Below are 15,370 nucleotides of genomic sequence, written 5' to 3' on the forward strand. Positions count from 1 at the left end.
GGCTTGGCCATAGTTCCCACGCGGGCCCAGTGCGAATTGGAACTTCACACGCACCATTGAATTGCTTCGCTGGTTTGTGCAGGTTTCCTTACGATGTTTTCCTTCACCGCAAAGCTCGTGGTGAATTCAAATGTACTCCGCACATGAATTTCGAAAAACTCAGAGGTGCGAGCCGGGTATTGAACCCACGACCCTCTGCTTGAGAGGCGATAGGTGAAACCGCTAGGCCACCACGGCTTTAGGCGGCGGTAGGAGAGTACAGATAATATTTTGAGTTTACATTCAAACTTCTTTATTCACAGTAACAAAACTATACCAACTAAATTTCGTGTATTGTCTGTATCTGGCTAAAGCAAATTTCAAATCCAAAATCTTTTTTAAAGTTTAATAAAATAAAAACAGGTCAAGAATTCAAACCATTCCGGACACTTTTTTAATTAGATCTTGAATGGTTTTAAGGTCGTGTACTTTTAGTTAAATGCTTGAGTATCAAATTAAAATGACTAGACTTTCGGAAAAGAGCCCTTAAAGTAGGGTGTCCATGTATCAAACGGAGACAAAATCTTATGTTCATTCCAATAATAGTTTGATATCATAACACAATGATTCCGAGACTGCAGTCTAACAAAAACAGTTTAATTTAGCTCTTAAGTAACTGCAAAAGTATTTTTTAGTTGCTTACAAGAAAATACTCGTAAGTACGAATAGTTAGCCAATTTAGTTGGCAAATAAGTGACGTTTAACTAGTTGCTACGTTGCCATTATACTCGTTAAATTCTATGGTAGAATTGTTTTCTGCTAGCTTATATAAAGTACGTCAATCGATTGGTGGTTTCATCTACTTTATTCTGGCTTTACTTTTTATCACATCAAGTATTAATATTATGTTTCATGTAAAATTCGCAGGAATTATTCCTTAAACTTTAAACCTAAAATTGCTAAAAGTGGCTCCGAAGCGGTAACGTTTCGTGTGCTCTGCCTACCCCATTTGGGAATACAGGCGTGATGTTTGTGTGTGTGTGTGTGTGATTATTGCTTATATTTATACTATCTAAACCTACTTAAGGCCGCATTTTATATCCAGGGTTAAAAAAATAAACCATTCAACCTAGGTTAAGGTTGACAGTTCTTTAGATTTTTACACTATTTAACTCTCCACTGTAAGCGCTTTGGTTCCATACTATTAAGGTTAGAATTGTAATTTTGTGAATAAATACACTGGTCCGCACAAGTCCGCCTTACGAGAAAATGTTAGGTTACCTTTTTTCTAAACTATGGTTCATTTTTTCAATCAAACACATCATTTTTAGGGTTCTGTAGTCAACTAGGACAACCGCGACTTTATCTGCGAAGATTTCTTCGCAGATGAAGTCGCGGGTAACAGCAAGATAGTGCATAATTATTTTTTACTTTTTAGTTGTCTTTTTGGCGGCCTTTTTTTATTTTTGCTGGCGTTTCTTTAAATAAATTAAATTGAAAAAATTCAAACAACCGTCATCGTCAAGCCAATATTACCTTCTCATTTTACATCTTCTCAAAACGAACGTGTTCCACACACACATACAGTTATTCCATCTCACTTCTATCTGTAGTTTAATCAGGTAAAGTAATAGCAAACTCATTTCAGCATCATTTATTATTAAAGCTCAATGAAACATGGTACACAAAGGTATTGCATTTCATTGTTTTTCAGTATCCAATTTAATGTCTTCAACTTTTTCTTTTTGGTGTTCAATATACAGCCACCTGTAAAAAAGTGAAAGCACTTTTATTTTTTTGAATAAATATGTAAAAAGTACGCCAGCGTTTCTTAACCTCGGTTCGCGACCCAAACCAAACGGTCGCGATGATTCTCTGATTAAAATATGTCGTAAAAAAACAATACCTAACTTTTTTGTTATTATTTTTCAATATTTTATTGTAACGTCAAGGGTCGCGGACTTCAAAAAAGTCCCCCCAAAAAAGCCAGCCAAAAAGGTTAAGAACCGCTTAAGTACCCGAACACCTCAGATGTAGAAAAGTAGGTATCTACGTGAAAAAATAAATCATTTAAAGGCCAGGTTCCTACCTGTACTGGGAAAAAAGTTATAAGTAGTGAGTGTAAGTAAGTGTGTGAGGGAAGTAGCGCTCGAAATGGTCTGTGTGACTGCAGTGTCCCTCGGTTTTTAACCCCCGATGCAAAACTCTTTTAGGTGTTACAAGTTTGACCGCTATGTGTGTGTGTGTGTGTGTGTGTGTGTGTGTGTGTGTGTGTGTGTGTGTGTGTGTGTGTGTGTGTGTGTGTGTGTGTGTGTGTGTGTGTCTGTGGTACCGTAGCTCCTGAACGGGTTGATCGATTTGAATGCAGCATTTTTTTATTTGAAATCAGGTTTTATAGCGATGGTTCTTAAACATGTTTTATCAAAATCGGCTCAGCCGTTTTTGAGATATCGTACTTTGAAGTGACAATGTCGGCGGTTTTCCAACTTTTTGTTGATTATTAATTTTTTTTTAAGGGAAGAACATAAATAGGATAGTATTTATCCCGGAAAAATCCATATTTTATAATAAGAGAAAAATAAAATATAGGAGCGTAGCGGAGGTAAATTTAACTAAACGCGGTATAAAAAAATGTTTGAATGTTCAGGGAGGACACAGAGGAATATTTTTGTAAGTATGACATAAAGGCAACCCGTTTTTCATCTCAACTGAAATCCTACCCGAATATAGCAATAGCTGGCAGCGTGAGCCCAGCTCCGAGCAAGAATATCGCGCCCGGGAGGACATTGAGAGTGGCCATGTACACGCGTGAGTAGAGGGGCCCGTACACCAGAGGCATCGCCGCCTCTGCCAGCCCGAAGAGGGAATTCACTTTACCTGTAAAAATTAGCAATATCACAACCTGTTGACTGAAACACATGAGCTATACATAAACATATTGCCGATTGGCTAATAACTAAATAATGAGCCAATTGAAAGCAAGACCGTCGTCAAAAAAACCTAACGATACTAACGCCATCTAGCCATATTTCGACTGTCACTTAGCCCACATTATTCAGGGATGCTCCTCTTACAACATGAATATAAAGTATTTTTTGGGAATTATCCTGTTAATTTTGTAAAATCCGCGTATTCCAATTTAATTTTTTAGTGGTTCACGTGAACAATGCTGTGGGTAATTGCTAGTCTATTTCATATTATTTATAATAAAATTGCCATATTATAAATAGGTACACTTGCTAATTATTCATTGCAATTCATTTGAATAAGTTAATCTTATAATTAGGCTTGGGACTTTTGGATGCTTACCGTGGTTCTAGAACCACGAGTCGTCATATGCTAAAAAAACAATTTTCGAAGTCAAAGTCAAAGTTACGTAACACAACATTATACAAATTATTATACACAAAAACACTTTTGTTGTACTCAAAAAAAAAACTAAAACAATTACTCTGTGTGACAGCAACAAAAATGTCTTCTTCAACTAGCTTTTGGTATAAATGTATCATAATCGTCATCAATTATTATTTTATTTTTATTTAAAAAAGGTAGTATACGCATGGATCGTTACTGTTTTTTCTGTTTTGCGGGGTTAAATGAGATGTAGATTGATCAAAAACTTTTTTGTGTTGAGAAAGATCTCACTACTCACATCGACTGAAGTTAAACTTTCGCACTTTTTAAATTAAACTGAAACAATTCGAAATATTCATATTTCCAAAATAAACTTTAAATAACTCAATCTGGTTGAATTTTAAAATGAGAAAATTTCGAATTATTTCAGTTTAATTTTGAAGGTGCGTTATATTGGTATATGGTCGTTATATGGTCTTGCCGGAAGACCAGCGCTGGCTCCACCAAAGGAGTCCGCATTTTATGCTGAGGGACCATTTCGGGCACATGAAAATAAGTATTTTTTTAATTATTTTTATTTATTTTTTCGTATTTTGTATTCTCATTTTATTTTATTTCACTTTATTATTATTATGTTTTTGTTCTGTATCTATTATTTATAAATAATAGATACAGAACAATATAAATATGTGTGTGTCCCGAATACATCTTTTCATTTTAATTTTCACTTTCATATTATCGAAAAAAAAAACAATACGATATCTCTGTGGTACTAATGAGTTTCGCAAGTCTTATTAAAATGATTCAGTTCAATTATAACAAAAATAATGATAACGTTCTTTATCATGTGACAAGATTACTCAATTTTTGTTTAAATATTAATTTACAAAAAAGTTGTCAGTAGTTTGTCACAACACTAATATCAAAGAGGATGCATATTTAGATAAATCGTATCTATATGTATCGCGTCATCTGTGAACTGCGGCCACTATAATTATAAAGATTTATGATAATTTTATTGCTCTATATTATAATATGTTTATTTTACCATGCAACAACAGTATCATAGTATCTAATATATCGTTTTATTTTTAGACTTTGACTTTAACTTCAAAAAAATTATAATAACATATGACGACTCCATGGATTCCAGAACCACAGTAAGCATCCAAAAGTCCCAACCCTATTTATAATGTAATAATTATTAGTTAAAGACATATACTCTTACTAAACACTTCACCGCCACCACTGAAATCTGTTAAGTGACTTACCAAATTCTTCTCCGCTCACCAGCTTGGTTGCGATAGAACGCATCGCAGTAAACGACGTTCCATTCAGAATTTCGAGAAGTGGTGCTGCAATAGTAGTAGTAGACGTATTACCTTACGAGTGGACCATCAAAATTGCATCCACCATATCTTTGTGTAAAACGATAAAAGGTAAAAGTAAAAGTCTTTTGCGGTTTGTTTCTATTTTATTTTCCTTTTATCTCGATGCTTCACGAGCACGAAAGTCGCTTAAATATGAATTTTTGTAGTTATGTTTTCGTTACTATACCAGATTCTAGTTGTGAACTAGATAACGTTATTGCAGTACCTACTAAATTACATGTACTAAAGTGGTAAGGTGAATTACGAGTTTGCTCTGGCTTGATTTAAGTTTAATTCTTGTTCAAAATGAAACCATAAGATATAACTTGAGTGCAACTGCACTGGGCAAAGTTTGTAGGTCGGACTTATAGTTTTCGGTAACTGAGCTGAGCTAGCTTAGCTTAGGGATAAAGGCGCGGTTACACATTAACGACTGTAACATTATCATGGCAGACTAGAGTTATGGAGGCTATTAGTAGGTATTTTGGGTGCCCCTTATTTCGCATAACTGTAATTGTCCTAATATGATTTCGCATAACAGATTTATGCATAACACCGAACTTGCATAATTATAAAGAAGCATAACACTTATTCAGCATAATAATATATCCGCATAATTGAAATATGCATAACAATATTATCTATAACTAAAACTGTTATAAAACGAATACGCATAAATTTATGAAGCGAGTGAATTAGCTTGTTCAGGGCAAAACCGACTCGGTTAGGTTAGGTTAGGTATTTTTGTTAATGTTAGGTATTTTTTTATAATAGCCCAATAATGATAGTTACTTCGTTTTATGTTAGCAATTTGGGTAATTTTGTGACGGTTTGACAACATTTTTTTATGTATCTACCGAAAATTATGGCTTCTATAATAGCACTGGTTATTGTGATGCGAAAAAAGACGTCATTGTGTGTGAAATGTAAAAAAATAGTATTAAAGCAAAAAATAGAAAATGAACGATTCCCCAATTTGTCAGTTTAGTTAGAAGGTAAGGTTGACCAAGTAAGAAGTGTTGGCTTTTAAAGTCCTTAAGGACTTTACGTTAATTTTGCACGGATATATTATGTTAACTATGCCGACAAAATAATACAATAATAAACTAAAAAAAAACTTTTTTAGGGTACCTCCTATAGACGTAAAGTGGGGATGATTTTTTTTTTCTCACCCAACCCTATAGTGTGGGGTATCATTGGATAGGTCTTTTAAAACCATTAGGGGTTTGCTAAAACGATTTTTCGATTCAGTGATTTTTTTGCAAAATATTAAACTTTAAAGTGAAAATTTTCAATAAAATCGAGCGTCCCCCCCCCCTTCTAAAATACAAACCGGTGGGTGAAAAATTTGAAAAAATTCAGGATGATAGTAAGTATATCAAACTTTCAAGGAAAACTATAACGATTAAGTTTGCTTGAGAATTTTTAGTAGTTTAAGAGTAAATAGTAGCCTAAGGTATAAAATATACCTAAACTAGGGAAGATTCCGTATAAAATACAAAATCCTTAGAAATATTACTTAATTTTTTCGTAATGGCCATGGAACCCTATTTCGGGCATGTCTGACACGCTCTGGGCCGGTATTTTTAAACTAAATTTATTTTTCACTTTTCAGTTCGATTTATTTAAAGAAAAAATATTTCTTATAAAATTATTGTACTGTCATCGGTTCCTTCTTGATAAGTGTGCAAAGTTGCAAATCAATCCGACGTTTTGGAGAAGGTGAAAATCACGTTCAAATCAAAGCTTCCGTTAAATAGATATATACTAAGCTGATAAAAGAGTGGTAAAAATAAACAATAATTTACATTGCCTTTCATATTCTTTCAAATAAAAAAACTGTTTTTACATTATTCACATAGCTAATCTTTATTTATCAAAGATTCTTAGTGCTAGCCAGACGTTTTCAACCCGTGTGCCGCGGCACAGTGTGCCGCATAATACTTTCAGGTGTGCCGCGATTGCCGCGAAGTGTATGCTGCATTGAAATCATCATTATTCATGAATAGCTATTTTAATGAAAAAATAGTACGAAAACAACTCACGCGTGGCGTGTGCGATTCGCGTTGTCAGTAGAGGTAAGACGTATTTACTGGAATAGGTTTTGGCTTGGACGCGTGAGTACGCGTTCCCGGCCGCGATTCTTTTAGCGTACGAGTATTTAGGAGTACGGCGGCTGACAACGTTCCGCCAACTTGAAAACCAGCAGTTATGTACACTTTTTAATTGAAAAAATTTATAATAATTGCTGACAGTCCTAAGCCTGTACAAAGTATGAAGGGAAGTTTTCAGTCGGTATTTAATTTAAGTTAAAATTAAAAAAATATTAAGTGTGAAGACTGACTGTGACGTGGAATTCGGTAGTTCGATATTCGTAAAGCTACTTAAACTGGTACGATGTATACGCAATCATAGGAGCGCATTTACGGGAATCATTTTGTTTACGCAATGAGTCAATGGAGTTAAGTACTCGTGGACCTAGTCTTTGGATCTAGTCTTTTTGTGGACGCGTACTCGCAAGACTCAGTCCGCGTTTTGCCTAGTACGTCTCACCACTAGTTTTCAGGTTGTTATGGTAACGGAGCAGAAGGAATGGTGGGGCGGGTTTAACCCTCTAAGCGCCAGTCCGACTCGCACTTGGCTATTTTTTACTGGTGTGCCGTGAAACTTTGATGAACGAAAAGTGTGCCGTTAAAACAATAAGGTTGAAAACGCCTGTGCTAGGCTATGATTTGCCCTTAATAAATAATGTCTTGATAATATTTTTTATGGGTTTAGGAAATACTCTACACATTAACCGTTTACCTATACGTTCTTACAAAGCTTTAAGTATTTTTTCATTAATACAGGCCTGTATAATACTCCAAATATCTTTAACGGCTAAGCCCTCAATCATAATATGGTTGGTATGCAAAATTGAAAAACAAAGCATATCGCTTTACTTTGTTTTTCATTTGAAAATTTCATTATCATCATGTCAGCCGAAAGACATCCACTGCTGGACATAGACCTCCCCCAATAAAAAAAATAATTGAAAATTTAATAAAAAAAAAACATGTCATTTACTGATACAAATAGTTAATTTAAACTCAAACTGAATAATAATTTCAAACATAAACAAAATAATTTAATAGTTACCGTGATGACTTAAGAATTGAATTACACAAATAAGTCTTTAAGATCATAGTTTCAGTTCAATAACGATTATAACGTTTTTTTGCTCTACTGTAAAATTTTGTCTTTTATTTCTATAATGTCTCTGAACATGGGGCTTTAAATGCAAGGTTCGATTCTACTTGCATAACTGAGCTACTTTTCTTTTCTAACATTTTCAAATAACTTTCGTTTATACGTAGTTGATTCATTGTTCCTCAAGGCTTAATCGTTGAATCACTCCATCCGACGTGGCGGTGTTAATATTACAAAATGAAACACTGGGTACCTATCAAAAAGTTGTGGATCAAATTTGTTCAGTTATACGTATAGAATCGAACCTTGCTTTTAAAGCCCCATGGTCAGAGACACTCTGCTGTATTAGGGATGTTGCGGATGCAGATTTATTGACAACCGCGGACGCGGATGCGGATGCGGATTTGACAAGGCTCACATCCGCGGGTGCGGATGTAAGATTTGTTACATAAAAAAACCATGATGCTTTTTAGGTATTTAAAAAAAATCACACTGCGTCGACGGTGACATTGTTTTTAATCAAGGGGAGCGATATACCCGCAAGCAAATGTACATTCGTGACTTCTATATTTTCACCTTTCACTCGTAAGCGCATTACAATAGCACAGATTATATAATAGTACTAACGTACAGAATGGCCACGCTCCGCCCCGCACCGGTTCGAGTTACCCCACCTCTCATGCGCAGATTGCAGGAAAACCGCAGGAAAGCAGTCGGATGCGCGACGCGATGTATGTCGGCCGCACGGCACTAAGTTCGGGAGCAATAATTTTGCGAAACCGTAACGGCACCCTACCTACTGTTAAAATGTTTAATTTAATCTAGTAACAAAATGGATGTATGTCACAAGATCCCTTTGGAATAGTTTATGGTAGAGGTAGATTTAAGAAAAAATAAAGTCAGTCGATGTTTGAAAGTCAACGTGTTTTATTAGGTTATGGGCGTAAATCCATATTTTTCAAGTAATTTAAAGTGAAAAAGTGATTACAGTTGAAAGTATTGTTGAACTTTCGTGTAAAAATGTCTACAAACTATATTCAGAGTGTTCCAAAGCTAAAAGGCAGAGAAAATTATGACGACTGGAGTTATGCCGGTGAAAATATATTGGTGCTCGAAGGCATGCTTCATTACATTAAGCCGGTTGAAGGCGTTGAAAATAAAGAAGCAGACGATCAGAAAACCAAGGCAAAGCTAGTATTATTGATTGACCCTACATTGTACGTGCACATCAGGGAAACAAAGTCTTCATTTGAGTTATGGGAAAAACTTAGAAACATGTTCGACGATTCAGGTTTCTCAAGAAAAATAACCCTACTACGGCATTTAATCTCGTTAAGACTAGAAAACTGTGGTTCCATGACTGCATATGTGACGCAAGTGGTGGAAACTGCTCAGCGGTTAAAAGGAACAGGATTTGCAATTACAGATGAATGGATAGGATCTTTACTAATAGCAGGATTGCCGGAAAAATTTTCGCCTATGATTATGGCCATCGAACATTCTGGAATAAACATTACCACAGACGCAATTAAATCAAAGTTGATTGATATGGAGGTTCAGAATACCGACACGGATACCAGTGGCGCTGCATTCGCTGCGAACAGAACTCACCTAAAATCAAAGAGTAAAAATGGCGGGATGTCAATGTCAAAAGTGACAATGACTGGAGAAAAAACTGTGAAATGCTATAAATGTAAACAAGTCGGTCATTTTAAGAACAAGTGTCCATTATTGCAGCAAAATAAGCAATCTAATGCTTTTAGCGTGGTATTTTTAAACGGAGAATATAGTAAGACTGAATGGTACGTGGATTCCGGGGCAAGTGCACACATGACGGCAAACAAAGATTGGGTAAACAACGTAAATTCCACACCGAGTTTATCAGAGATCACCGTCGCAAACAATATGAAGGTGCCAGTAGTGTGTTCCGGTGACGTACTAATATCGACTGATTGTAACTATGATATCACAGTTAAAAATGTGCTGTGTGTGCCAAGTCTAACAACAAATTTGCTGTCTGTAACTGAGCTGATCAAAAATGGAAACAATGTTATTTTTAAAGCGGATTACTGTTACATTTACAACAAAAAGAATGACTTAGTGGCAACGGCAAAGTCGCATAATGGAGTATACAGGCTACAAATTAAAGTGGCAGAATGTATGTTAGCAGCTCCAGCATTAGCTAGTGCAGATTTATGGCACAGACGTTTAGCACATATTAACTGCAGTGATATGAATAAAATGAAGAATGGGGCTGTAGATGGAGTGTCTTACCCAGTGACCAGCGACATGATGAAGAAGAAATGTGTAACCTGTTGTGAAGGTAAACAGATGAGATTACCATTTTCACATGTGGGTCAGAGGAGCACAGAGACATTACAGATCATTCATGCTGATGTATGCGGTGCTATGGAAACCAAATCCATTGGTGGAGCACAATACTTTCTATTATTTGTAGATGATTACAGTCGCATGACTTTCATATACTTTCTGAAACATAAGAATGAAGTGATGAAGAAATTCAGAGAATTTAAAGCCATGGTTGAAAATCAACAGGACAAAAAGATAAAAATACTACGCACAGACAATGGAGGCGAGTTTTGCAATGCAGAAATGGATAATTATTTGAATAAGGAAGGAATTATCCACCAGAAAACAAACGCATACACGCCCGAGCAAAATGGTGTCTGCGAAAGGGCAAATAGAACGGTGGTAGAAAAGGCGAGATGCTTACTATTTGACGCCAAGTTGGAGAAGAAATATTGGGCCGAAGCAGCAAATACAGCAGTGTACCTAAAAAATCGGTCTTTAACGTCAAGCTTGGACAACAAAACACCGTATGAAGCATGGTATAAAAAGAAACCAGATTTAAGTCACATTCGTCTGTTTGGTAGTTGTGTCATGGCTCATATCCCAAAAGAAAGGAGACTTAAATGGGATAAGAAAGCTGAAGAATTTATTCTTGTGGGTTTTTCAGAGACAGTGAAGGGTTATCGAGTATATGACCCTAAGAAGAATATTGTCACTGTAAAGAGAGACATAACAGTGATGGAAGACAACAGAAAGGAAGATTTATGCCAGAATGAAGATAGTATGGTCTGGGTACAGAATACTGAAGACAAACCAGAGTCACTTGAAGGGATGCAGATATCCGCAACACCCCTGCTCTGTATAAATCGCTAAAGTATGCACTAAAGCAGTGGCAAATGACAAGCCAGAGAACTTATTAGCCTCTTTTGTCTTCAACAGATGTGGAAACTCACCTAGATAAATTTCTAAGTCGTTTCTTGCGAAGGCGTACGCAAAGGAGGCTACAATTTTACTCGTGCAGGATATAATGCCCAGCATAGTGTCGTCTAGCTTCATGTAGTTAGTGAACAGGCTTATGGAGAACAGAGTACCTGGAAACATTACAAAATAATTTCATCACCATCATCCCAGCCAAAATATATAATATTTTTTCACATCAAACATAAAACTGACCGTAATTGACCCCTATCTCACCTGATGTAAAGTGCAGATGAGGCCAATGACATACCAATGGTGTATCTCACTGGTTCAGTAACAGCCTATTCACCCTAGCCTTGAAGAGCCCTACATTGTATTTGTCCGGAAATACATCCCACTACTGGGCACAGGCTTCCTCTCAGAATAAAAGGGATTGGGCCGTAGTTCCCACGCGGGCCCAGTGCAGATTGGACACTTCACACACACCAAAATAATACTTTATTTTGAGTTCCTAGCAGTTTTATGTCAATAATATAGTACCTTCCAATTTGCAGGTTAAAATTCACCAGTACGTAATTTCTTACTGGCGTAATATCCGCCTAGAGAGATTTTTCTTATGGCATACAAGGGTTTTTTAGTGATACGAGATTTTATTAGGTACAAATAATTAAAATGTAAGTTTCTTACCAATTAAATTTGTCACGACACTGTAAGTCGACCAAATACTGTACTGAACTTCATTCCAGTTGAATCTGTACCTTACAAATAAGTACATTACGGTAAATTCCCCTGAAATTAACAAAAAAGAAATAAAATATAAAACATGAAAAAAACTTTTTTCAGAAAAACAACAAATGTTTTGTGAAAAGTACCTAGTTAAGACAAACAAGTATTTGTATTAAACATAAAGTAACTGAATTGCTTCTGACTTCCATGGAAAATCATATTTTATATCTAACTAGCTGGTGCCCGCGGCTCAGCCCCGTTGAAGTTTTTTTAAATTTTCTAAATCTTCTTTTATAAGAACCTTCTCCTGACAATAGCAAACACAACAAAAAAAGAACTAGCGAAATCGGTCCAGCTGTTCACGCGTGATGCCGTGACCAAGGGAAATAGGGAGTCATTTTTAGGGTTCCGGAGCCAAAATGGCAAAAAAAAGAACCCTTATAGTTTCACCATGTCTGTCTGTCTGTCTGTTTATCTGTCCGTCCGTCCGCGGCTTTGCTCAGGGACTATCAATGCTAGAAAGCTGTAATTTTGCACGGATATATATGTTAACTATGCCGACGAAATGGTACAATAAAAATTAAAAAAAAAAATTAAATCACCCCCACTACGTCTATGGGAGGTATAGACGTAAAGTGGGGGTGATTTTTTTTCTCATCCAACCCTATAGTGTGGGGTATAGTTGGATAGGTCTTTTAAAATCATAAGGGGTTTGCTCAGACAATTTTTCGATTCAGTGATTTGTTTGCGAATTATTCGACTTTAAAGTGCAAATTTTCATTAAAATCGAGCGTCCCCCCCTCTAAAATCAAAACCGGTGGGTGGAAAAATTTGAAAAAATTCAGGATGGTAGTAAGTATATCAAACTTATAAGGAAAACTATAACGGCTAAGTTTGCTTGAGAATTATTAGTAGTTTAAGAGTAAATAGCAGCCTAAGGTATAAAATATACCTAAACTTGGAAGATTTCGTATAAAATACGAAATCCTTAGAAAAATATTACTTAATTTTTTCGTAATGGCTACGGGACCCCATTTTGGGCGTGTCCGACACGCTCTTGGCTGGTTTTATATATTAAGATATTTAGGTGTCTGAACGAGAAATTTATTTCGAGGATCTTGGAAACGGCTCCAACGATTTCGATGATGTTTTTTATGTGTTAATATGTGGGGGTAATCGGGGTGAACAATCTGGCTTGGTCTTACTCGTATATCTGTGAAAACGCGTGTTTATGAACCAAGCGGAGTTGTGTCCCAGGGTGCCCATGTTTAATGCGTTTTAAGTTACCGTGCAATGGTCCGAATATGACGCAGACCACGATAAGCAAGAGGCTGACCCGCAGTCTTCTGTTGCCGGCTCCTTTTTTAAAGACCACCCTGAATGTCTCTTTTACCAGCTTGACATCAAAGAACTCAGATACGTGCCCCATGCAACCTTTTGTTCGCTGTAATATTAACAAGCTCCTTAGAAGAATATACCTTCACAGCTCAATTAATTTTTAGGGTTCCGTAGTCAACTAGGAACCCTTATAGTTTCGCCATGTCTGTCCGTCCGTCTGTCTGTCCGCGGGTAAGCTCAGAGACCGTTAGTACTAGAAAGCTGTAATTTGTCATGAATATACATATCAGTCAAGCCGACAAAGTGGTACAATAAAAAGAAGGATAAATTTTTTTTAGGGTAATACCTCCCATAGACGTAAAGGGGGGGGGGGTGATTTTTTTCTTCTCGACTAACTCTATATTGTGGGGTATCGTTGGATAGGTCTTTTAAAACCCTTGGGGGGGTTCCTAAGACAATTTTTCTATTCAGTGATCTGTTTGCGAAATATTCAACTTTAAAGTGCAAATTATCAATGAAATCGAGCGTCCTCTCCCTCTAAAATCTAAACTGAAAAATTTGAAAAAATTCAGAATGGTAGTAAATAATAATAATAAATAATAAGCAAACTGAAAATTCTTTTTAAAAACTTATAACACCAGCGGTACCTAAGTAAATCACGCTCGTACGAACAAGGCATAACTATTAGCGTTCCTTGTAGAATTACTGATCTCTGAAAAACAGTTTTCTATTTTTGTATTGAATTTGAGTAGCTTTTGTGAAATCTATAAGATACAGTTCTTACAGTTATCTATTTTGATGTTATAGAATATTGTTGTCAGGGTAAAGGCAGACGAGCGTATTTTTTTGAGTTGTGAGTCGGGTATTTTCGGTCGCGTAGTTTTAGTTTCATGCAATGTGTACAGCTCATTTTGAGTCACCTTGTGCCATAAATGTAGCTTTTGTATAAAACTGAATGCAGGAGAAATTACGTGACTCACAACTCAAAAATTACGCTCGTCTGGCTTCACCCTTATAGGTAGTCATTCACGATGACGCGTGCCGTGGTTATTATTAAAATGACATTAATGGCTAATTTTGACAAAATCACGCGTCTTCGTGGATGGCACTAGGTATACATTCGTATAGAAAATATACTATTTAACATTGTGAATTCATTCTTACCTTTTTATCCACTGTCTCTCTTTTTGGATCTTCTATAGCGTAGTATCCGTAAATCAAACTAAACAAATATAGTGAGGCTGATATCGAAAAAACTCCGTAGTAGCCAACCCATGTCAGCAATACCCCACTTAATGCACTGCCTATAGGATATCCTAGCGACATGCAGAGATTCACCATTCCGACTCTGTATGTTCTATTTTCTGTATTTGTTATGTCACCAATGTAGCTAAAAACGCCTACGAAATTGGTAAACCATCCTCCCGTGATTGCTGGAAATATTGATTCAGTTAGAGCTGCTACTTCAACTGGTAACTCATAAAAGAAGTAAGTGTTAATTATGAATCCAATGCAAGTTAAAAATTCTCCTACTATAGGCAAAAGTATGCATATTTTTCTTTTTCCGGTCTTGTCGCTCCAAGCACCAACGAATAAAATTAGTAATACTGGTAAAGCCGTCTGTATTACGTTCTTCCACGCCTGTATACTTGCTGTCAGTTTTTGCACTTCTTCTTCATAATACGTGTAGTTTTCTGTTTCTCGCAAGTATAAAGCGTCACAGACTTCATTGCTGTAGTTTAGATTAACTCGACATGCTTTTTCAAGATTTAAATTTTGTGTGGCTAATGATGCTAATACACTTGGCATTACATAACAAGCCATTATTGGTTCTACTGTCGTATTTTCCTTTATTAGTTTTATCCTTTGTCTTAAAGTAAGTTTAGCTTTAATTTTTACATTTGCTGCTGAAGTGTCTGAACTAGGCTTAAGGGGCGAAAGCTCGCTTTCTTTATTATTTTCTTCTATTATTTTAAGTTTAGGATCCATGATTGTGTGATAATTATTTTTCTAACTTTGAGTCTGTTTCTCTACGTAGGTAACTTTCGTATTTAATGGAGGTAAGAACGATCACCACTGAATGAACTTAATTCCCATTTTGACGCTTGTTTGTATAACTATATGCATTTATCTTCTACATTTTATATGATTATTATTGTCAGCTTAGTAAAATATTTACTTTATAA

At 36.0% G+C, this 15,370-nt stretch overlaps 1 protein-coding gene across 5 annotated transcripts; it reads right to left on the minus strand.

Moving 5' to 3' along the window:
- Positions 1 to 1,617: 1,617 nt before the first annotated feature.
- On the minus strand, positions 1,618 to 15,308 carry LOC141433218 (lysosomal proton-coupled steroid conjugate and bile acid symporter SLC46A3-like). Of its 5 annotated transcripts, XM_074095155.1 has the most exons (8): positions 14,718 to 14,817; positions 14,349 to 14,617; positions 13,134 to 13,290; positions 11,808 to 11,909; positions 11,156 to 11,293; positions 4,605 to 4,688; positions 2,700 to 2,856; positions 1,618 to 1,746 (listed from the first exon to the last, which is right to left on the minus strand). In XM_074095155.1, the coding sequence occupies exons 1-8, from the start codon at positions 14,734 to 14,736 to the stop codon at positions 1,680 to 1,682; spliced, it is 993 nt and encodes a 330-aa protein (XP_073951256.1). In that variant the 5' UTR covers positions 14,737 to 14,817; the 3' UTR covers positions 1,618 to 1,679. The 5 variants fall into 5 exon arrangements, with proteins under 5 accessions (XP_073951256.1, XP_073951252.1, XP_073951254.1 ...); XM_074095151.1 differs by having other exon boundaries at positions 14,349 to 15,308; XM_074095153.1 differs by lacking the exons at positions 1,618 to 1,746; positions 2,700 to 2,856; positions 4,605 to 4,688 and adding exons at positions 10,297 to 10,382; positions 10,627 to 10,685 and having other exon boundaries at positions 14,349 to 15,308.
- Between the last annotated feature and the right edge of the window lie 62 nt (positions 15,309 to 15,370).

The sequence above is a fragment of the Choristoneura fumiferana genome, chromosome 12, assembly GCF_025370935.1.
Source record: "Choristoneura fumiferana chromosome 12, NRCan_CFum_1, whole genome shotgun sequence".
In the NCBI taxonomy this organism is placed as follows: domain Eukaryota; kingdom Metazoa; phylum Arthropoda; class Insecta; order Lepidoptera; family Tortricidae; genus Choristoneura; species Choristoneura fumiferana.